At 36.8% G+C, this 24,744-nt stretch overlaps 2 protein-coding genes across 3 annotated transcripts in view; both read right to left on the bottom strand.

Moving 5' to 3' along the window:
* ADK (adenosine kinase) overlaps positions 1-24,744 on the bottom strand; it is a 521,304-nt gene that overhangs the window by 412,957 nt on the left and 83,603 nt on the right. The gene's annotated exons all lie outside the window — the stretch shown is intronic.
* LOC125147907 (pterin-4-alpha-carbinolamine dehydratase-like) lies at positions 3,403-3,717 on the bottom strand. Its single transcript, XM_047825352.1, has one exon. It carries the CDS (start codon positions 3,715-3,717, stop codon positions 3,403-3,405), a length of 315 nt encoding a protein of 104 aa, XP_047681308.1.

The raw sequence follows: 24,744 nt of genomic DNA, 5'->3' as shown, positions 1-24,744 counted from the left end.
AAATGCAGGAATAGGATACTTTTGTATTCAAGTGAATAAAAATCTCAACTGGCAAATATTGAAAAATTGGGGGATAAAATAGGCATATTTAATTGATTATTTTAAACACACTAAAAGAAATAAATGTGAAACTACAGGCAATAATGATTTATTTTAATACATCAGAGATACCCAAGGATACCAAAAAACATCATTATAGTCAGTAAGACTTAAAACTAAAAACTCTAGTTACTCTATGTTCCCAAGCTTAATGAAGAGAACATTATTAATAAATATAGTTTTGAACTAAATGATAAATACAATATGTAACTTCTAACTTCCCTTTGCAAAACATTTCACGATTAATTTCTGAAAGAGAAATGTGAAACATTAAAGAAAAATATTTGGATAAAAGATCCAGTTTTTAGACCATGAATTAATAATAATATTAAATTTGGTGCTCAAACATAATGAATTATTTAAGGTTTAAAACTTTCTATTGCTAAATAGAAAGAGTATATTACTATAGGCAATAACCTACTAGTATAAACTGGATTTTAACTGTGATTAATGAAAAACATAGAAAAGCAACAGGCTCAACAGTGTACCAAATAAACATACGGCATTATTCTTATATGCTGTGAACTAAAATGAATTTATGAGGAGACAAGAATACACTTCATAAAAATTTCCAAAACTGTATAAATATTTCCAAAACATTTCTAAATATTCATGTCTGTATTGCTCATTTTAGAGATTGTTGAACTGTATTTGTTATTAACGTTCTTACATTTATATAATGTTTAGTAAAAGGACTATTTCCTGAAATGTTTCAATCAGAGGAGCATGTGTATGTATATATGTGTGTGTCTATATGCCCACTTCAATGTAAATGAAGTCTTGCTGTTAGTTTCAGTTGACAGTATTTTGATAACTACTACCTTAAATAAATTATTGCGTATGTATAAGAGGCAAATATAAGAATGTTCATAGTCACAAAACAACTGGAAATGACATAAATTTCCATCAACAGGTGAATGGAAAAATAAAATGAGGGGGGCTGGGTGGCTCAGTCGGTTAAACATCCAACTCTTGATTTCAGCTCAGGTCATGATCTCTCAGTTCAATGAGAATGAGCTGCACATCAGGCTCTGCGCTGACAGTGTGGGACCTGCTTGGAGTTCTCTTTCTCCCTCTCTGTCTGCCTTTCTCTCTCTCTCTCTCAAAATAAATAAATTATAAACAAACAAACAAATAGGGGCACTTAGGTGGCTCAGTTGGTTAAGCGTCCAACTTTGGCTCAGGTCATGATCTCGCGGTCCGTGAGTTCGAGCCCTGTGTCGGGCTCTGCTGACAGCTCAGAGCCTGGAGCCTGCTTCAGATTCTGTGTCCCCCCCCTCTGCTCCTGCCCCTCCCCCACTCATGCTCTGTCTCTCAAAAATAAATGTTAAAAAAATAAATGAATAAAATAAATAAAATGATACATATGCAGTGGAATACTAGTTATTGAATAATGAAAATCAATGAACTATAGCTATATGTATCAACGAGGATAAATCACAGATATATACAAAAAGGTATTAATTTTATACAGTTTAAAAACAAAACTAAAAAACATACTGTTCAGGAATACATAATCACAATTAAATTATAAAGAAAATGAATTATGTTAAAAAAAAATACCAAACCTATATTCAAGAGTATGGTTACTTCTGTGGAGGATTTGGGAGAATGACTCTAGGCAGAGTATGAAAGGAGTCTCGAAGCTATTAATAATATCATATTTCTTCAATTGGGTGATAGGTTCATGAGGTTTAGTTTCATTGGTATGCTTCAAAACATGATACATATTCTTTTGTCTATATCAAATACTCTTTAAGGAAAATGTTGGAAAACATATGTGGGGAACTTTTGCTTTCTATATATTTATAAAACACTTTGATCTTTCATAAGGACCATGAACCAAAAAGGAACATGGAACCAAAAAAGGGTGAATTTTATAATTTTGAAATTATAATTTATAGTAACTAAAAAATAGGAAATAGACTAAGAGTTTACTGAAGTTACAGCCTCCAGGAAAAAAAGCTGTTAAGAGTTTATATCAGTTATTTTATTATTTATTTATTCATTCATTCATTCACTCACTTATTCATTCATTCACTAATTCATTTTCTAAGTAGGCTTCACGTCCAGGGTGGAGCCCAATGTGGAGCTTGAATTCACAACCCTGAGATCAAGTTCTGAGCTGAGATCAAGAGTCGTTTGCTTAACCAACTGAGCCACCCAGACACCCCTGTATTAGTAACTTTATTAGTTATATTAGTATTTTTCAAAGATATAACAAAACTTTCACGTACATGCTCAGTACAAATGCACTTAAAATAAATTTTAGAGAAAAAAAGGCGTGTGGGGGTGCTGTGTGAGGCTGGCTCAGTCAGTAGAGCATGCAACTCTGAATCTTGGGGTTGTGAGTTCAAGCCCCATGTTGGGTATAGAAATTACTTAAAAATAAGATCCTTAAAAAATAAAATAAAATAGGGGCACCTGGGTGGCTCAGTCGGTTGAGCGTCCGACTTCAGCTCAGGTCATGATCTCACAGTCCGTGGGTTCCAGCCCCGCGTCGGGCTCTGTGCTGACCGCTCGGAGCCTGGAGCCTGTTTCAGATTCTGTGTCTCCCTCTCTCTCTGCCCCTCCCCCACTTGCACTCTGTCTCTCTCTGTCTCAAAAATAAATAAACATTTAAAAAAATAAAAAAATAAAATAAAATTTATAAAATTATATAACAGAGTTAAGTGGAACAAATGACCCAACCCCCAGATTTTTAAAGGAAAATAATGCTTCCAAATATTTAAAAATTACAGTTTTTTATATATTTAGGCCCAAAGAATGATAGTGATAGAAACAGAAAAACATTCACTTTTAACCCAGAAGGCCTGCATGGTTTAGATAAGGATCAAGTAAGCACTGGTTGCTACATTCTTTTTTTTTTTCCCAATTGAAACAATAGTTTTATTTGAGACATAAAAGTACACGTGTTTCTGTCACATACCAGGGGGTTGATTTTAGGGTCCTGGTTTCTAAGATAAGACTGTGCATCTTAGACACAGCTTCTTGGGAAATGAATCAGAAAAGGAGCAAGACACAGCCTGGCAAGAAGACCATTACTGTTGTTGGGAAGTCCTACAGAAGGGGAAGATGGTACTCGATTAGCATACGTGTGCCAGAGCGCTGGGGATAAAAAGTGGTCGGCAGTGAGGCTGACATCTCCTCTTACCACAGCAAGGACTCTCCCCTAAACGGAGGCAGCAGAGTCCACTTGGCAATTCTGGCTGTAGAACATCTCAGGGCTCCCCAGTTCCCTCCCTGGATTCCCAAATCAGTCCCTCCACTTCCCCCAAAGATTTCAAAGAGGAAGGGCAGGGCCTATGTCATGGACACTGCTAATTGTTCAATGAAGCTGGCCAGGTTTATGTCCTGTTCTAAAAGGCCTGCACATTCACGGGTGCTCAGGGTGATGTGGGCCTTACTGTACATGTTACACCATTCGGGATGGTGGTCTAGTTTCTGAGCCTGCAGGGCCACCCTCATCATGAAGCCAACGGCCCAAATGAAGTCTTTGAAATGGAACTGCTTGAAGATAGCATCTCTGCCTTCCAGCTCGTTCCACCCTAGAGCTCTCAGGTTTGGCAACAGCTGGTTCCTCTCCTCATCACTTAGCCTCTGTGTTTTGCCAGCCATCCTGAGCACTGCGCAGGTGTGGATGTGGCCAAGCAGCAGGTGGCTGTGGGGCAGGAGGGCGGCATCACCCACTGGTTGCTACATTCTGAAAAGGGTCTCATGACTGCCTGTATATCTCACCAATAGTTAATATCAAACTGAATAATAAACACCAGAAAAATCTTGTGAAAGTAGTTTTACAAGTAGAAACTCAAAGAAAACATTTATGATCTAATACTCCTTGCATGTCCCCAACCCCCCTGAGCACTAAGCATATAACACCAGCTTCATACAGCAAGTGCAGCCCTTTCTGCCCACAGGTCCTGACCCCATGCTACTTAAATAAACTTACTAAGTTGCACCATAAAATGTCTCAAGAATTCTTTCTTGACCATTACACTCAACAATCCCACAACACATATGCGGTTAAGCACACTACACTAAAAAAATTTTTTCATGTAAATATTTTATTTTCAGTAGCGCTGAAAGAATTAAAACACAGTCTCTATCTTCAAATAATATACAATTTAAAGGAAATGGCAAACCAAAAATAATTTCAGTAAAGCACAAAAAGTACTAATGTGAGCAACGGAAAGATTAGCATGATGGAGATCAAGAAGGCTCTCAGATAACCTTTTAAGGAATCTTGAATTTTCAAAGCAAACCAAAGTTAGCTTCTTGTGGAGAGCAAAAACTTCCAGAGAGAAAATTATGTAAGCACTGAAGGCAGGACACAACCAAGAAATTCTGGGGCTAACCAGAAAACTAAAGTGTGAATAAAAAGGAGGCTCAGAGGGAAACCAGATAGGGGTTTTCAACTCATTTGAAAGACTATCCTGTTGATTTTCAATACTGATACTACTGGAAGTTAATCATTACCTCTAGCTCTGTATCTTTTTTTTATTAAGGTTTTTAAAAAGTTTATTTTATTATCTATTTTGAGAGAGGGAGAGAGTGCAATCAGGGAAGGGGCAGAGAGAGAGGGAGAGAAAATCCCAAGCAGGTTCTGAGCTGTTGTGGAGCAGGGGTGGTGCGGTTGGGTGGTTGGGGGGCGTGGTTTGTGGGAACCTAATGCAGGGCTCAAACCCACAAACCGTGTGAGATCATAACCTGAGCCGAAATCAAGAGCCAGACACTTAACCAACTAAGCCACCCAGGCGCACCTACCTCTGTATCTTATACAGATTCTTTTATTTCCTTTAGCATACTATATGATTATCTTACCACTTATTTTGTAAAAATTCACAAAGAGAAACCTCATTAAAATGGAGCCAGGAGTACAGATGGGGAGCACCCTACCACTGGTGGTCAAATGCAGACCCAACAGAAGAGATGAATCTTGCAAATCCATACTATTTTAGCTACTGCTTTACTAACTCAGCAGGAGGAAGAAAGGTTCTCCTGGTCCCCAGGCAACAGCCTAGCCAATGAGAGACTGTCACAACTCACCCAATGAAAGTCACTGTACTCGAACTCCCAGTTTACTCCAATGGATTTTTTGTTTATAAAAGTTCCTAATTTCCACTTTCTCCTATAAAAGAGCATAACTTTCTTTATTTGCTGGACTTGTCTATGGTTTTGCCACAGCTTGCTTGTCCCTAATTGCAATTCTCTACTATTCCCAAACAAACCCACTTTTGCTGATAAAATAACTGGCAGTTTTATTTTTAAGGTTAATAGATTCACTCACAGTTTTCTGATTATATCATCATAATTATTATTTTTGCTACTAATCTATCCTATTCAGAAATCACCTCTATCCTTCCCAAGGAGAAGCCACTATTCGAAGCCTACTATACACATTGTTTCACAGGATGCTTCTTCACACATTAAAAACTCCATGAGGTTGGGGACTGGGTCTGTTTTATAGACTAAGGACAAGATCTAGTATAAGACCTAACATGTCTTAAAGTAATAGTCACTATAAGAGGACCCTAAAAATGGAAGCCAGCATAGTAAAGATAGGGCTTCAGTTCCTGTTGACTGTAAAGCTGTCAAGCCAACCTGGGCTACCAACTTATAGACTTCTATTACATGAAAGAAAAATTAAATTCTATCTTGCTTCTGTTGCTGTAATTTTGGACTTTCTCATATGCAAATTCAATCCTAATTGATACAACATGTGAATTAGTGATTAACATCTCATGACAATGAAACACTGGAACACAGTAGAGGCCAAAAATTAAAATGTTCTACCTTCTATGAATGAAGTTGAACATCTTCATATGAAATTTGTTCATGTATTTTGTTTAGTGCTACACACTACCAAGTCCTAAATTGGATTCAGTATTTTGGCAATTAATTTTAGAATCTCTTTCAACCTCAACTAGTGTACTGCAATTCAATTCTGGTACTAATCACCCAGAGTTAGCACAGATCCCACAAGTTAATGGACACAGTTCACAGCATGTTTCCCTCACATCAGACCACCCACACTTCTGACTACATACAAATTTGGAGTTTTCTATTACCCTCCCACAGGTTCAATAATTTACTAGAATGACTCACATAACTGAGGAAAGTGCTATACAGTTTGACCTTTGAAAACACAGGTTTGAATTGTGCAGGTCCACTTACAAGTAGATTTTTTACAGTACTGTATTTTCTCCTCCATATAGTTTTAACAGCATTTTCTTTTCTCTGGCTTACTTTATTGTAAGAATATAGTATATAATACGTATAGCATACAAAATATGTGTAAATCAACAATAGTTGGCTATTAGTAGTTAGGTTTTGGGGTAATCAAAAGTTATATATGGATTTTAAATTGCATGGGCAATCAGCACCCCTAAATCCTCATATTGTTCACAGGTCAATTGTATTTACAATTACAGTTTTATTGTAAATAATACAACTCAAGAACAACCAAATGACGAGACAAATAAGGCGAGGTCTAGAAGAGTCCCAAACACAGACCTTCCATGCCCTCCCCTCGTGGAATCAGGGTACAACACATTTCTGCAAAGTATTTTGTTCATTAAGAAGAAAGTTTCACTGAGCTTCACTGTCCAGAGTTTTTACTGGGATGTCATTACAATGATTGGATCATTGGCCACATGAATGACTTCAATCTCCAAACCCCCTTCCCAGAGGTGGGCTAGTTCTAAGTCCAAACCCTCTAAATAATCACATGATTTGATCTTCCTGGTTGATTAGCCCCCCTTCAGAAGTGAGCTAGGGGCCCACCATGAGTCACTTCATTAGAATAATGACAGTGATAGCACAGCAATCCTAGTAGCTCATAAATGACAAAGACACTCTGTCACTTGGGATATTCCATGGGTTTTAGTTGCTCTATACCAGGAACCCAGGGTAAAAACCAAATTCTTTATTATACAACAGGGAGTGATTCTGTTTTCATTAGCTGGCACACAGTAAAGGCCTTCTTTCCCCTCATCAGATCTCACCCATTCTAATTTCTGAAAAACATTAATGAAGAAAATATCATCAAAGCTGCCATAGCCATGTACTAGAAAAATCTGACAAAATTTAAGGGAAGATATTATCACTCTAACCCACTGTAGATGTTTAAACAGCTACATTCCATTCTACCCCAAATCTTTCAAAATTTTTACCTTTATCATCTATCATAATACTAAAACATGGGACTCCCTTAACTGTCACTTGAAGTACCTATTTCAACACTTACACAAAACAAATCTTATTTTGAGACATAGAGAGAGACAGACAGAGAGAGAGGTTGCATGAACAGGGGAGGGGCAGAGAAAGAGAGGGGAGAGAGAATCCCAAGCAGGATTCTGCACTACCAGTGCAAAACTCTATGCAGGGCTCAATCTCACAAACTGTGAGATTATGACCTGAGCCAATATCAAGAGTAAGATGCTTAACCCACTTTGAGCCACCAAGGTGCCCCCACAAAATAAATCATAGCTTGTGTTTCCTTTGAGGAGTGGATCCAGGTTTTATGGACCAGTAACTTCTAAAACTTGGGGAACTCTTTTTAAGGAAAAGGACACAAATTAGATGTGAAATATGTATTTAAAATATGAAAATAAGCCTCGTTAAATTACAAATTTCTATTTAAATTTTTTTATTCTATTTAGATCCAAGTTAGTTAACATATAGTGTAATAAAGGTTTCAGGAGTAGAATTTAGTGATTCACTACTTACATACAACATTCAGTGCTCATCCCAACAAGTGCCCTCTTTAATGCCCATCACCCATTCAGCCCATCCTCTCACCCAACAACACACCAGCAACCCTCGATTTGTTCTCTGTATTTAAAAGTCTCCTATGGTTTGCCTCTCTGTTTTTATTTTATTTTTCCTTCCCTTCCCCTAGGTTCATCTGTTTTGTTTCTTAAATTCCACATGAGTAAATCATACAATATTTAACTTTTGTGGACTTCTTTCCCTTAGCATAATACACTCTAGTTCCATCCATTTTGTTGCAAACAGTAGGATTTAAGTCATTTTGACCATCAAGTAATATTCCATTGTATATATATATATCACATCTTCTTTATCCATTCATCAATTAATGGACATTTGGGCTGTTCCCATACTTTGGCTATTGCTGATAGCACTGCTATAAACACTGGGATACATGTGCCTCTCTGAATCAGCATTTTTGTATTCTTTGGATAAATACCTAGTAGGGCAATTGCTGGGTCATAGGATAGTTCTATTTTTAATTTCTCGAGGAACCTCCATACTGTTTTCCAGAGTGGCTGCACCAGTTTGCATTCCCAACAACAGTGCAAAAGGGTTCCCCTTTCTCTGCATCCTCGCCAACATCTATTGTTGCCTGAGTTGTTAATTTTAGCCATTCTGATGGGTGTGAGGTGGTATCTCATTGTGGTTTTGATTTGTATTTCCCAGATGATGAATGATGTTGAGCATCTTTCCTTGTGTCTGTTAGCCATCTGGATGTCTTCTTTGGGAAAATGTCTGTTCATGTCTTCTACCATCTCTTTGCTGGATTATTTGTTTTAGGGTGCTGAGTTTGATAAGTTTATAGATTTTGGATACTAACCCTTTATCTGATACATCATTTGCAAACATCTTCTCCCATTCCGTTGGTTGTCTTTTAGTTTTGTTGACTGTTTCCTTTGCTGTGCAGTAGCTTTTTATATTGATGAGGTCCTAATAGTTCATTCTTGCTTTTGTTTCCTCTGCCTCTGTAGACATGTCAACAAGTTGCTGCAGCAGAGGTCAAAGAGGTTATTGCCTGTTTTTTCCTCCAGGATTTGATGGTTTCCTGTCTTACATTTAGGCCTCTCATCCATTTTGAGTTTATTTTTGTGTATGGTGTAATAAAGTGGTCCAGGTTCATTCTTCTGCATGTCGCTGTCCAGTTTTCCCAACACCGTGTGCTGAAGAGACTGTCTTTTTTCCATTGGATATTCTTTCCCGCTTTGTTGAAGATTAGTTGGCCATATATTTGAGGGTCCATTTCTGGGTTCTCTAATCTGTTCTATTGATCTATGTACCTGTTTTTCTGCCAGTACCATACTGTCTTGATCATTACAGCTTTGTAATACAACCTGAAGTCCTGAATTGTGATGCCTCCAGTTTTGGTTTTCTTTTTCAACATTACTTGGCTACTCAGGGTTTTTTTCTGGTTCCATACAAATTTTAGAAATGTTTGTTCTAGTTCTGTGAGGAACGCCGGTGTTATTTTGATAGGGATTGCATTGAATGTGTAGATTGCTTTGGGTAGTATTGACATTTTAACAATATTTGTTCTTCCAATCCATGAGTATGGAATGTTTTTCCATTTCTTTGTGTCTTCTTCCATTTCTTTCATAAGCTTTCTATAGTTTTCAGCATACAGATCTTTTACCTCTTTGGTTAGGTTTATTCCTGGGTATCTTATGGTTTTCACTATGATTGTAAGTGGGATCAATTCCTTGATTTCTCTGCTGCTTCATTATTGGTGTATAGAAATGCAACTGATTTCTGTATGTTGATTATATATGTTGTGACTTTGCTGAATTCATGTATCAGTTTTAGTAGTTTTTTGTTGGAGTCTTTTGCGTTTTCCACGTAGAGTATCATGTTGCCTGCAAAGAGTGAAAGTTTGACTTCTTCCTTGATCATTCGGATGCCTTCTATTCCTTTCTGTTGTCTGACTGCTGAGGCTAGGACTTCCAATACTACGTTGAGCAACAGTAGTGAGAGTGGACATCCTTGCCATGTTCCTGATCTTAGGGGGAAAGGTCTCAGTTTTTCCCCATTGAGGATATTAGCTCTGGGTCTTTCATATATGGCCTCTATGATCTTGAGGTATGTTCCTTCTATCTCTACTTTCTCAAGAATTTTTATCAAGAAAACATGCTGTATTTTGTCAAATGCTTTTTCTACATCTAATTGAGAGGATCATGTGGCTCTTATCCTTTCTTTTATTAATGTGATAAGTCACATTGATTTTTGGATATTGAACCACCCCTGCGGCCCAGGAATAAATCCCACTTGATTGTGGCGATAATTCTTTCAATGTATTGTTAGATTCAGTTTGCAAATATAAATTACAAATTTTTAAAAGGTAACAAAATACCACAAACATCATAAATTCAAGAAAGACTGGCAATTTTTAATGTTTATTTGATTTATTTTGAGAGAGAGAGAGAGAGAGAGGCAAAGAGAGGGAGAGAGAAAATCCCAAGCAGACTCTGCACTGTCAGCGCAGAGTCTGATGCAAGGCTCGATCTCATGAACTGTGACATCACAACCTGAGCCAAAATCAAGAGTCAGATGCTTAACTGACTGAGCCAACCAGGCATCCCAAGATTGGCATATTTTTATCAATTATTTAATCAACCTCTATATGCTCTTATTTTCATACATTTCTGACTGCATACTTTTGATTTCCTTTTCATATAAAAGTTTTATAATATTAAGAAAACAAAAAGGTAACTCAGTCTTTCTGCTAGTGTGTTTGATTCAGGTTTTATTCTTGATAGTTTAGAAAAGTTTTTATCAGTTTCACAAGTTATTACTGATAAAGTCATAAACACTGTTAAGATTGTTGTCAGATTCAGGAAAACTCCTAATAATTTTCTTTCATATATGAATTCTAAGATTTAGAAAAAATTTCCAGACTAGCTTCTGAGTCCATATATTTAAACGATATTTCCCTTCCTCCTTCTCCTACCAGACTCAAGGAACATGTTTAGATTGCTTTAAGACCTCTGCCCTTGCATCTATATATCACAAAGCCATCAGCACAGTGGACAGTAAGAATATTACTGGGAGTCATACCTACACCAGAACAGCTAGTAAGAACTTAACAATATGCAGAAATAACTGCAAAACATGTACTCCATCTAAACATATCCCATTATACTTCCCCATAACCAGATCCCAGAAATGCCTCTGACCACTCTAATGCCACCCAGTAAGTCAAAGTGAAAATAAATAGCAATTTAACTGGTTAAAATATCTAACCTTTGACAATTTTATCCCCCCAAAATATAGCTATGTAAACACATTGCTTGGGATCCTCTCAGGGCCTTGGAAGGGTCTATGAGAGAAACCCTGAAACTTGTTAACTGACTACAAATTAAACCCATATCAATTTCCTACCCTAACTTGAAGAGCAGTTTCCTATTCCTTTTATCTATTATCAAAATAATCCATCTTATTTCCTCAATGACATTTTGCTACTTTAACATATAACATCTAATTTCTGGAACACGAGCATTTCTAGCTTCTACCCCAATAAAATTAGGTGTAGACACTAAAACCGAACATTGACACAAAAACTGTTCCAGTTTCAAGCTTACCTTAATAGTAATGCAAGCCTTACAATGGCTTTTTTTTAATCTTTATTTATTTTTGAGAGAGAGTGCATGAACATGAGCAAGGGAGGGGCAGAGAGAGAATGGCAGACACAGAATCCAAAGCAGGCTCCAGGCTCTGAGCTGTCAGCACAGAGCCCAACGCAGGGCTCAAACACACAAAATGCGAGATCATGACCTGAGCCACAACTGAATGCTTAACCAGCTGAGCCACCCAGGCGCCCCCACCACGGCTTTTTTGTACTTCAGGTGAAGGGTAGATACTTTAGACCATAGTTCAGTTCCTTTCATTGGTAAATATGAAAAAAAAAAAAAAAATCCAATTTAAAGTGGCCTAATAAACTTCCTCCAATTTCACATAAGACTTAGGGTGGCTTTAGAATTGGGTAATTTAACAGCTCAAAAATATCACTAAGGATCCAGGTTCTCTCCATCTTTTCACTCTGCTATGTAGGGTTTTGATTTTACACTCAACTAGCCCTCATATGGTTACAAAGTAGCTCTCAGAATTCTAAGCACCCACTTATATGGATAACATCCAGAAATGCAAGGCTAAGGACCTTTCCCAGAAGCTCCTCATCAAGCCTCCCCTCATGTTTCACTGGCCAGACAGAAGTCACATGCTCATCTCTTAACTAACTAGCACAAAAAATGGGACAAACAAGAATGACCCAGACTGATAAGGCAACTCACATGGCAGAGGGGTCAGCCTACCCACACCACACACACACACACACACACACACACACACACACACACACACACACAGAAGGATCTGCCACAAGGACAACAGGAGTAATGAATGGTTGGTGGGTAAGCTTTTTATTAAGTAAACTGAATAGCTAATCTTAACCAAAATTACAGATTTCAGCTATGACATATATTTAATTATAGGGTAGGGCTAGATGTCTTTAGATCCATTTCAGCTCTCATGTTCTATAAGACATACAAATAGCATAGTGGTTAAGAGCCTGGGCTGTAAAGTCACACTGACATTTGTTTGAAAACCCATTCGGCCACTTATAAAATCTTGGTCAAGATACCCTTCTGAAAATCCAGATAATAGTAATATTTAAGTCACACTGCTATGAGATTAAAGGATGATGAATGTAAAATGCTAGCATTTTAGCTAAGCTTCATAGCAAGCACTCAATAAATTTTAATTAATATTATTGGCCCATAATATACATAATTGTTGTGATTTTTGCACTATGAAATTAGAATTTAAGATAACTAAAACATTGCTCATTTCCAAATCAGAAAATAATTCTATGTCTCATATTCTATAAATAACAGGCTGAGATATAGCTAACAATTACTACCTCTCTCCTAATTCTTCTCTTCTCTTGGAGAGGCATTTCCTCCACCTGCAACTTAAGCACCTCCAACATTCCTTTAGATTTATTCCTCCAAACTCAACGTTACAAAACCAAATTCATAACTTCTTCCAAATCATATTGCTTTTACTTTCAAAGATAATAGCATCACTATTTATCTATACAGATGCCAAAGACAAAATTTTAAAATCTTCCTGGATGCCCTCTCTCTTCATTGATCAGTCACTAAATCCCATCAACTCAAACCTCGGAACTATATTTTGAATCCATCCCCTCTGTTGTTCTAAAGTCACTACTACCTCCCTATAACAGATCCTCATTATCTTACTCATTTCTATTACGAACAGTTTTCAAATTAGTATACGCACCTCCAGCCTCTATTTCTACCTCATCCTGTTTTCTATCAACTGTCTTTGTAAAATGCAAACTAAGCATGTTTGCTTGCTTAAAAACCTTCCACAGCTCCCAAATACCTCTCATATATAAACCTAAAACCTTTTGCCCAGTATATAAGACCTCTCACAATCTGCCCCAACCTACATGTGTAGCTTTTTCTCTTTCCACTCCTTCCACAACATACCTAGTGTTTTAACCAAACTAAACAATACTTCATCATTCTCCAAATACACTACTCACTCATGTTTCTGTGTGTTCATGCAGATCACTCTATACTGTGGGTTCATGCAGAACCTATTAACATAGATTAACTAATCCTCTGTTCATGTTGATTCCTCTGTTCCCAACTAATTTCTACTCATTCTTCAAGTCCCAGCTCAAATATCAGTTCTTTGAGATAGCTTCTTGCATCCTGCACAGCTAGAGGAATCTACTTCTCTTATAGGATTTGACACATAATTTAATCATAGCAGTTATCTATCACACTGTATGATAGCTAGTTATTGCCTGTTTAATACTCCTGAAGAGAATGAATTTTTTTAATGTTTATTATTTTGAAAGAGGGAGAGAGAGAGAGAGAACAAGTGAGGGAGGGGCAGATAGAGAGGGAGACACTGAAGCAGGCTCCAGGCTCTGAGTTCTCCAGCACAGAGCCCGAGGTGGGGCTCAAACCCACGAACTGCGAGATCATGACCTAAGCCAAAGTCGGACACTCAACCAACTGAGCTTCTCAGGTACCCCTGAAGAGAATGAATTTTTAAGGCAAGGTTATATCTTACTAATCTCTACATTTCTGGGATATGTAATAAGCATTTATAACTAATGTTAACTGAATGAATAAATAAAAAGTAAAAGAATAAGAACTTAAGTCATTAGACTCCATATTATAAGCTTTTTACTAGAAATACTTACTGAATAAGAAATTTAATATTCAAATCTGTCTTAGACTGTGAACTCTATAAGTGAAGGAAAACTGATGCTCTGTATCCAATGTCTAAAGTCAAGCTTTACACATAGTTAAGATGAATAAATATTTAATTAATTAATTAATTAATTAATTAATAAAACACAACCTTACCATACCTGCAGAATGGAACAATCACTTAATTTGTCTAATGACAGCAGATTATACAGGAAACCCTTTCTTTCAGTTCTGGTCTAATTTCTTAACTATTTAAATATCACATATGGCAATCTTATTTACACTGTATAACTGAAGGCAAGATTCTACAGTGCCATGGATCTTCCTTTGAAAAGAGGTTATAATGTATCAATCAATCAGTATCTATTGCTTCAAACTGGCTCATTTTACTCACTCACTTGATACCTGAACCCTATAGCTAATTTAACTTAAATCCTATGCCAGGCCTTCTCTGATGAACAAATAAAACTCAGTGTGCACATGTGTGTGTGTGTACAAAATAACACATTATAAGATCTCAAATTCTTTTTGGAAGTATTAAAAATATATGTGATATATAAAGATACATGCTTATATACAGAAATACAAATACCTACTCCCAAATGAAAATAAAGCCAAATATTTTGTGATTATCCATTTATTTCTAGTAATAGTAAGAGTATGTATTTCCCTCTAGTACCCCAAGAAAAAAAGAGTTAGAAACATTAGGGTAGACCTATTTCTCCTCTTCTCCCAAAATACTCTGCTAAATTAGGAAGTTATACAACATGTTTTAATGCAGTCATCATCTTAGTGATTATATTACGACGGACTCTACTACTTATAAAACCACCTACAATTAAGGACAATTTCACACAAATATTGGTTATGGATAGTTTGGAATATATGGAAAAGAAACAGAAAAGAGTGGTAATAAGAGGCAGAAAATATTTATGATCATAAGCAAATTAGAAAATAAACCCCAAAATATCAAATCAATGTACATCTTCAAAATGGCTTTTCCTTTCTAATGCTTATCATCCTTTCCTCTTCCAAATTTTTGCTACCAATCAATCATCTCTTCAAATGCTTGCAATGAAAGGAATAAATAAAACACACACTCAAGAAAATCAATTTTAATGCTCATGGCAAGACCACAGATCCATAAAGTCTTCAGGTCTATTGACTAGTTGATATAAGGGTGGAATATATCTACTAAACCAATTGTCCTTTTAAAATTAACTCTTATTTAAAAAGTAAATAAAATTCTTATAATTAAAAGTTATTTTCAACAAATATACCAAGCATATAAAAATAGAAAGAATCTTAAAAGGTCATTTAATCCAATTAACTATACCTTCTTGATTCGTGTGCCAACCAAGTAATTCCTACCAAGTAATCCAGTCTATAACACCTCCTGAGAAAGGGAATTCATTACCTCCAAAACAAGTTTATTCAATTTTTGCATTTCTTTACTACTAGAAAGTCTTCCTTTATTGAGCTAAAATGATTCAGTCTATACCATCCACTCATTAGTTGTTCTATCCTTGAGGTTTCGCAAATAAATCAATAGATCTAATCTCATGTGCACATAAAGAAGGTGCTTCAAATGCAGAAGGAGGCTTATCATATATATCCTGGTTTTCTTTCTTCTCAGTTAAAACTACCCAGGTTTTCAATCCATTTTCATGACATGATTTTAAATTCCTTCAACAATTAAAAAAAGGGGGGAGGGAGGATGGTTTTAGAATCTATCCTCTCAATCATGAGTTTCAACATGGGAAATAATATACGGCTAACAAAAGAGCAATATAGAATTATTATCCTCTTACTGTTTGAAACCTAAGGATAGAATACTTTGTTCTTCTATGAGTGGACTGCCATAAATGTCCAGGGAAGCTTGTATCCAATGTTTTATTGTTGATGGGGGGCCAGGGTAGGAGGGAAGTAAAGAAGATAATAAAAGAGTCTCTAAAATATGAGAGGCTACCTCTTTGCCCTCAACTTTATTTATTTATTTTTTGACACTAAGGCTACACTATTTCATGTATCAATTCCCTTTTCCTGCTAGAAAGTTCACACTTTATAGCAAAGTTATACTAGATATTTTATGCGCTAAAAAAAAAAAAAAAAGGACACCATTTTATTGTAGCTGAAGAATCAGGTGAATGTTCCCAACTTGCTCATGCACTTAATAAAGTTAGTTAAAATACCACACGAAAAAAATAGTTGAAGGAGCTCAGAGTTGGTGCGAGGTTGGAAATATCTAAATCGTGAAACAGTTAAATCAAAGGAGTCAGAAGTCAGTGATGGAAGTATCAGCTAAGCCAAAAATGGTTGAATATACATGACTAAACCATTTAACCCCCTCTGAGTCTCAGAGTACCCTCACTGGTAAAATGAAGATAAAGAATTAGGATCAGAAGATCTCATATGCTTTGATCTCAGGACCTCTTTATACTTTTTTTTTTTTTCAACGTTTATTTATTTTTGGGACAGAGAGAGACAGAGCATGAACGGGGGAGGGGCAGAGAGAGAGGGAGACACAGAATTGGAAACAGGCTCCAGGCTCTGAGCCGTCAGCCCAGAGCCTGATGCGGGGCTCGAACCCACGGACCGCGAGATCGTGACCTGGCTGAAGTCGGACGCTTAACTGACTGCGCCACCCAGGCGCCCCTGGACCTCTTTATACTTAAAAAAAGTATTGAGTACTTCAAAGAGCTTTTATATCTATCCCTGGTGACCATATTAAAATTAAAACAAAATTTCTAAATGTTTATTAATTTTTTTAAACAGAACCATTAAATGTTAACATACATAACATGTTATGAAAAATAACTATTTCCAAATTTTAAAAATTGAGTGAGAAGAGTAATATTGTTTTATAATTAATGTCTGGCTTCATAGAAGATAGCTAGATTCTCTTATGCATTTGATCAATATCACATATCATGGAACCTCTGGAAAAATACTTACATTAGTGAGAAAATGAGAATGGAAAGGGCAAACAATGTCTAAGTATCACTTTGAAAACAGTTCTGTCTTCATGGACCCACTGAAAAGGTCTTAGGAAACCTTCTCCAAGAAGCCCTGTACCACACTAGATCATCTGTAATTCTCTAGATCTACATGAAACCAGAATGATGTCAAGATTTTTAATCTTTTTAATGAAAATACACCTAACTTCACTATGATAGAATGCATCACTATTATGATTCTAAGATATTTCAGTGAGATGATCCTTTTTAAACCAACTATAAAAAGCCATCTCAGGGCATGTTGATGGCTCAGATGGTTAAGCATTCGACTCTTGATTTCTGCTCAGGTTATGATCTTGTGGTTCATGAGATCAAGCCCCAAATCCCTGCTCATACACACGTGCACGATCTCTCTCTCTCTCAAAAATAAACATTAAAAAAATGAACAAAATAAAATTATAAAAAAAGCCATCTGAGAAAAAGAGTATAAGGTAAAAACAACAGAATATAGAATATTCTTTGTTACTATGGAAATTCCTACAAGGAAGAAAAGCTATTGAAATAACTTCCTTTGTATTATAATATTCGGCATAACAAAATCACTCAGCTTTAAATTATTTATTTATTTAAGTAATCTCTGTACCAAACATGGGACTTTACACTCATTACCCCAAGAATCACAATCTCTACCAACTGAGCCAGACAGGTGCCCCAAAATTACTCTTTATGTAACAAATATATATAGGTCATCTACTATATGTAAAGAATTGTCTTAATGGAAGAGGAACTTTATCCTCTTACAGAAGAGATCTGAAGGATTGATTCCAAAGCTATAATACAAAGAAAAACAAACAAACAAATGCTATAGGATAAAGCAATACGGTGGTTCATAATCTTAAGGGTATTATGAAGATGATGTTAATATAGTTATGATTAAACTACTCATGCACAAAGTCTAGGAACATAAGAAAATCTATCTATATTTACTAGCCTATGGTGATATGTTTCATTCACTAAATTCAAAGTAACACATGTACCTTTCCAGAGAAAAAAATCAAATTTAAGAAATAAAAGCAACTTGCAGCACCTGGATGGATCAGTCGGTTGAGCTTCTGACTTCCGACTTCAGCGAAGTCATGATCTCACCATTCATGAGTTAGAGTCCAACGTCAGGCTCTGTGCTGACAGCTTGGAGCCTGGAGCCTGGAGCCTGCTTTGGATTCTGTGTTTCCCCTTCTCTCTCTCTGAACCTGCCCCACTCACACTCTCTCTCTCTCTCAAAAATAAATACACATGAAAAAAATTAAAAAGAAATAAAAACAACTTCAATCTCTAATTTCACACATTGCAAAAAAGTAATTGTTGGTATAATCAACAATGACTTTGGGAAATAGTTACAATGACACCTACATACTTTCATGCTTCAATCTCATGGCCAGACACAAATAAAAACAAGTAATAATAAGATCAGAAAAAGTAAATAAAGTAAGGGGTACCTGGGTGGCTCAGTCAGTTAAACATTGGACTCTTGATTTCAGCTTAGGTCATGATCTCAGAGTCATGAGATCGAGCCCTGTATCAGCATGGAGCCTGCTTGGGATTTTCTCTCTTCCTCTCTCTCTGCCCCTATCCCACTCACGTGTGTGCATGCACTCTCTCTCTCTCTCTCTCTCTCTCAAAATAAATAAATAAATTTTTAAGTAAATTAAAATCCTAGAAATACTGGCTGAATCTTTCATACTTCACTGAAAAATGTATTTCATTAGCTAGCCATTTTTTTTTAATTTTTTTTTCAATGTTTATTTATTTTTGGGACAGAGAGAGACAGAGCATGAACGGGGGAGGGGCAGAGAGAGAGGGAGACACAGAATCGGAAACAGGCTCCAGGCTCTGAGCCATCAGCCCAGAGCCTGACGCGGGGCTCGAACTCCCGGACCGCGAGATCGTGACCTGGCTGAAGTCGGACGCTTAACCGACTGCGCCACCCAGGCGCCCCTAGCTAGCCATTTTTAACTATAATGAACATTCAATTTCAGCATCTAAACGAACAGTGCACCACATACTACTTTCTAATACATAATTAATTTAATTATGTAATTAATTTAATACATAAATTAATTTAGAATGATCATCCTTTTCATTTGTAAAAATAATGAATTTAAGCCTAATTTTCTCTCCTTCATTTGGAAATATTCAAGAACACATAAAATAATTAAAATGTTTCCCTTAATTTGTAAGTATGTAACTCAGTAATATTGTTTACTTGAAAATGTAAAGAAAACTAAAACATAAATTTTAGTTATACAGAATTCCTTTTAGAAATAACTACATTTTTCATGCTTGTGGAATTATGACAGTCAATAGGATTTACATTATGTCAAACTTAAAAATATCTACTGTATTTTAGGCTATATAGAAGTTTCTCTGGCATGTAACCAGCAATAGTTTTTACCTTTAAGATAAAATTCAGTACTGAATATAAGTTTACATTTGAATATTTTCCACTGAGCTCCTCCACCCCCAAAATATTATGCCCTAAAAATATTAGAAGATCTCCCATACTCTTTTTAAAAGCTCTGTATTCATTCATCCTCCGTATCTGCACAAACAAAACAGGCAAAATAGCACCATCTGGTGGGTATCACTTTAGTTTTAAAATAATTTTCTACATCTACCTTACTAACTCTTCTTTGAAAAAACTGCATAACAATAGGGAATCATTTTAAAGTACTATGAATTAATGATGAAAAGTAGCTTAATTAGCAAGCAAAAGTACACTTTAAAATCGAGCCAACTTTGCAGCACTGTTTCTTAATTATTAAGAAGTTAACTTTCTATGATGCCATTTAGGATAAAATCTCCTCAGAACTTACCCTTGTGGTCTTAGTTTAAAAAAGACTAATATAAAAAAGACATTTTTAACATAAAAATAATTTATATTTTTCATATAATACATCTATACTATTCAAAGAAAAGGATGAGATGCGAACATAATAATCCTAACAAAAAGTAGAATTGTCTGTTATTTGTTTATTTTTAGGGTTAATTTTGTTTTTATTTATATTCAAGTTAGTTAACATGCAGTGTCTTGGCTTCAGGAGTAAAACCCAGTGATTCATCTTTTACATATGACACCCAGTGCTCATCCGCAAAAGTGTGGGTGTGTCTAAATTATCAGCTGAAATTAATAAGGCTGATCTAAAGGTTTATTAACAATAACAGCTTTCTGAGTACTAACAATATGCTGGATAAGTGTCAAAACATAAATTAACTCCCAATTTTAGTGAGCCAAATAAACATGTAACAACTATGGAAAGGAATACAAACAAACAGAAGACAAAATCAGAAAAAAGGTTGTGTTTTTAATTTTGGTAATTTTTTTGTTTGTTTATTTTTGAGAGAGAGAGACAGAAACAGAGTGTAAGCCAGGGAGGAGCAGTGAGAGAGGGAGACACAGAATCTGAAACAGGCTCCAGGCTCTGAGCCATCAGCACAGAGCCCGATGCAGGGCTTGAACTCAAGGACAGAGAGATCATGACCTGAGCCAAAGTCGGATGCTCAACCGACTGAGCCACCCAGGCACCCCATGAAGCACCACCTTCTTAATTCAAGTAATACTTATTCTATAATCCACAGGCATTTAATTCACTTCAACAGCATTCAACAAGCAGTGTTCTATGTACTACACACAAGAAGAACTGAATATGAAATAGCCACAGGCCTCAAGAAGTTTAGTCTAATACAGAAGATAACACAGACAAATTATAGTATAACAGAAACAAATTTATCAGAGGTGAAGAGGAAGCAGCTAAATTTTGAAATTATCGGGCAGCTAACACTCGAGAAGGGTAGACCAGCACGTGCAAAAGCACAGATACAAAAATAAGCAATTAATTCTTACTAGGGCTAAAGGTAGAAGGCTGTTGGTAGGAATAGTGCCAAAAGGGAAAGCAAGATTCAGATCTGCTTCCAAAGTCATGCTTAATAACTTAAAATTCATCTTGTAGGCAATGGGAGAACTATTAAAGTGTTTTAATAACATGGTCAAGTGATGGGACAAATTACTGTTTTAGAAAGATGGACAATCAGTAGGACAGAAACAAACAAAAGTACAAAAAGCATTAAAAGAAGAATGTAAAGTAAGGACAGGAGAAGGGGTGAGACTGGAGGCACAGATATATGAGGTGCTACTGTAACATCCCGGGCGAGAACTATGAAAAAAAAAGGATGGATAGAGTTGGAGATATTTAAAAAAATATTTTTTTAATATTCATTTAAGAGAGAGAGATACATTTTTTTAATGTTTATTTATTTTTGAGAGCGAGAGCAGGGGAGGGGCAGAGAGAAGGGGAGACAGAATCTGAAGCAGGCTCCAGGCTCTGAGCTGTCAGCACAGAGCCTGATGCGGAGCCTGAACTCACAAACTGTGAGATCATGACCTGAGCCAAAATTGGATGCTCAACTGAATAAGCCACCCAGGTGCCCCTAGAATTGGAGACATTTAAACATAATATATATTCATTAAAATGTACTGAGTTTCAAGAATACGTTTGGTATAGTACCAAGCCCTGATAGAGAGATAAAAGCACCCTTGCCTTTAGCTCATAATCTAGAAAAGACAAAAGAAAACAGGGAATTACAAAATGATCTAATAATTCCTCTGACATAAAATCTGCATAAAACCTAGATTTAGGTGTTAAAAACAGACAACAAGCCTAACCTGGAGTCACTTATGTTAAGTGACATCACCAAAGCAAGATTTAATTACAGTTTTAGCTTTCCCAGAAATGAAATATTTAACCCAATCAGGAACAGCCTGATCAGCAGTAGTTTAGCAAATCTGCCTGATTAGACCCCTGCCATTGGTTGCAAAAACCAACCTGTCTTTTTGCCTAGTAAAACTGTCTTGTTCCTGCTCCCTCCTGCCTATAAAAATCTTTCATTTTGTACAGCTCCTTGGATAGCCTTTTGTTTTTTTTTAAGACAGAGAGAGGGAGAGTGTGCATGCACAAGGAGGGTAAAAGGGCAGAAGGAGAGAGAATCCCAAGCAGGCTCCATGCTCAAAATGGAGCCCAATGTGAGGTTTGATCCCACAACCCTGCGATCATGACCTGAGCTAAAATCAAGAGTCGGACACTCCACTGACAGAGCCACCCAGGTGCCCTTTGAATCTTCTTTCCATCTGTTAGACTGGATGCTATCCAGTTCATGAATCACTGAAATGCTAAAAACAAAACCATGAGCCCAAAATGGAGTCACTTATGTTAAGCCACCACATTAGCAAACCAAGACTTAATACAGAACCTAACTAGAGTTTTAACAACATCCTTCCTTGCCCCCTCCACCAGGCCAAGAATGTGACCTTTAGCCAGCTAACCTGTAGTTTGCATTGTTTTAGGCAAAGTTGTCCTCCTGATGAAGGATAGAAGCAGAAAAATGTTCACCTTTAACCCAGAAGGCTGACCTATAGCCTGCATAATTTTGATAAGGATCAAATAAGTGCTGGTTGCTACATTCTTAAAGGGTCTCAAGACTGCCTGTACATTTCACCAATAGTTAATACGGAACTGAATGATAAGCACCAGAAAAATCTTACAAAAACAGTTTTACAAGTAGAAATTCGAAGAAAACATTTATAATCTAATACTCTCTGCCTGTCCCTCCCCCCTGAAACTCTAAGCATATAACCACAAGCTTCATAAAGCAAAAGTGCAGCCTTTGCCCACAGGTCCTGTCCCTGTGCTACTTAAATAAACTAAACTAAGTTGCACCATACAACTTCTCAAGAATTCTTTCTTGGCTGTTGCACTCCACGATCCAGCAACACTTGTAAGGGGAACAGAAGGTCTATCACTGGATTACCTTGTAGTGCTGATCAGGATTCTTTGCTAATAATTTCCTTCTTTCCATTCCCTATCTATCCTTAAAAACCTTTCCTTTCCTGCAGCTCAACGGGACACCCTTCTATTGTCACATATGAGATAGGGGAACTAAAGGAACGCCATGAACAGCTGTTTGTTTGTTCCTTTGTTTCTTTTTCCCACTTCTTTCCCACCTCTACTTTTGCTAGGACATACACACATGTTATAGAACAGACAATATATGTCCTCCTTGGAGAGGACAATAATTTCTTTGGAGTCTCCCAACAAACACAACAGATAATCTAAGGAGTGACCAGGCAGGGTTGTCATGAACTTTCCAAGACCATGGACTCATCAAGACACCTAAACACTCTTTATTCCTGGATTATGGAGACCACCCAACAACCTTCCTCAGTAAAAACCCCATGACCCCAGCAAAGACAAGAATCAATCTTCTTTCTTTTCTGAATCTCCCTGATGCTCTGTTCGTATCTACACTCTATATCTTCAATAAACTCTGCTCTCACTTCCTCTTGGCTCACCTTTGATCTCTACCTTGCACAAAGCCAAGGACTCTCTTGGGTGGTCCTACAGGCCCTCCTCTGAGTCCTTGGACCCAGCCAGCCTTCATCAGATGGAATGCTACCAGATTCACAAATGAGCAAACAAAGCTAATTTGATCTTCAAATTTACTTAGATCAATTTTGCTTTTTAACAGAGATCAAAGTTTCCCAGATAAAATTCTGAATCTTGAAAAGGATTTGAGGGGGGCGCCTGGGTGGCTCAGTCAGTTAAGCATCCGACTTCGGCTCAGGTCATGATCTCACAGTCCATGAGTTCGAGCCCTGCGTCGGGCTCTGTGCTGACAGCTCAGAGCCTGGAGCCTGTTTCAGATTCTGTGTCTCCCTCTCTCTCCGCCCCTCCCCTGTTCATGCTCTGTCTCTCTCTGTCTCAAAAATAAATAATAAAAAATGTTAAAAAAAAAAATAAAAAAAAGAAAAGGATTTGAGGTAGTGAGGGGAGACCTACAAGGAGGAGGTTTTTAGAGGGAGCAGCATGTGCAATTATATGGACAAGAGGGACATGTTCAATGAATTGCAAACAGATGCTAGAATTAGGGATTAAAAAGCAAAGAAAGTTCTTTAGGTTTCATCATGCAAAGAGAAGTCATTGAAAGGTTTTAAACCTGGAAGAAACAAGATCAGATTTCCATTTATAAAAATTATAATAGGCCAAATATAAATAATGTGCGTATTTGAGTGTCCCCACACAGGAGAAAGATGATTCACACGAATTATCTTAAATTAACAATACAAAGCAAGGGTGACAAAAAAGCCAAAGAGCTACAATTGATTTCAGAGTACTCTTGATTCAACACTTACACTGTGACCTTGAAGAAGTATGTTAAATTTCTAGTCGCCTAGGGGTGCCTGGGTGGCTCAGTGGGTTAAGCAGCCGACTTCGGCTCAGGTCATGATCTCCCGGTCTGTGAGTTCGAGCCCTGCGTCAGACTCTGTGCTGACAGTTCAGAGCCTGGAGCCTGTTTCAGATTCTGTGTCTCCCTCTCTCTGACCCTCCCCCATTCATGCTCTGTCTCTGTCTCAAAAATAAATAAACGTTAAAAAAAAAATTTTTTTTAAATTTCTAGTCGCCTATTCTTCGTAGGATGAAATACTACTATAACTTCAAAAGAGGTCATAACAATAAGGGATACATCACTTAATAACTATGGAACTATGTAACCTGTATTCAAACTAAAAATCAACAGTCCAAAAATAAAGAACAAATCTGCTGCTTTCTGAAAGGGCATCA

This window comes from Prionailurus viverrinus, chromosome D2 (genome assembly GCF_022837055.1).
Source record: "Prionailurus viverrinus isolate Anna chromosome D2, UM_Priviv_1.0, whole genome shotgun sequence".
In the NCBI taxonomy this organism is placed as follows: Eukaryota; Metazoa; Chordata; class Mammalia; order Carnivora; family Felidae; genus Prionailurus; species Prionailurus viverrinus.
The sequence above is the reverse complement of the archived record's forward strand: the minus strand, read 5'-3'. Positions and strand labels throughout refer to the sequence as shown.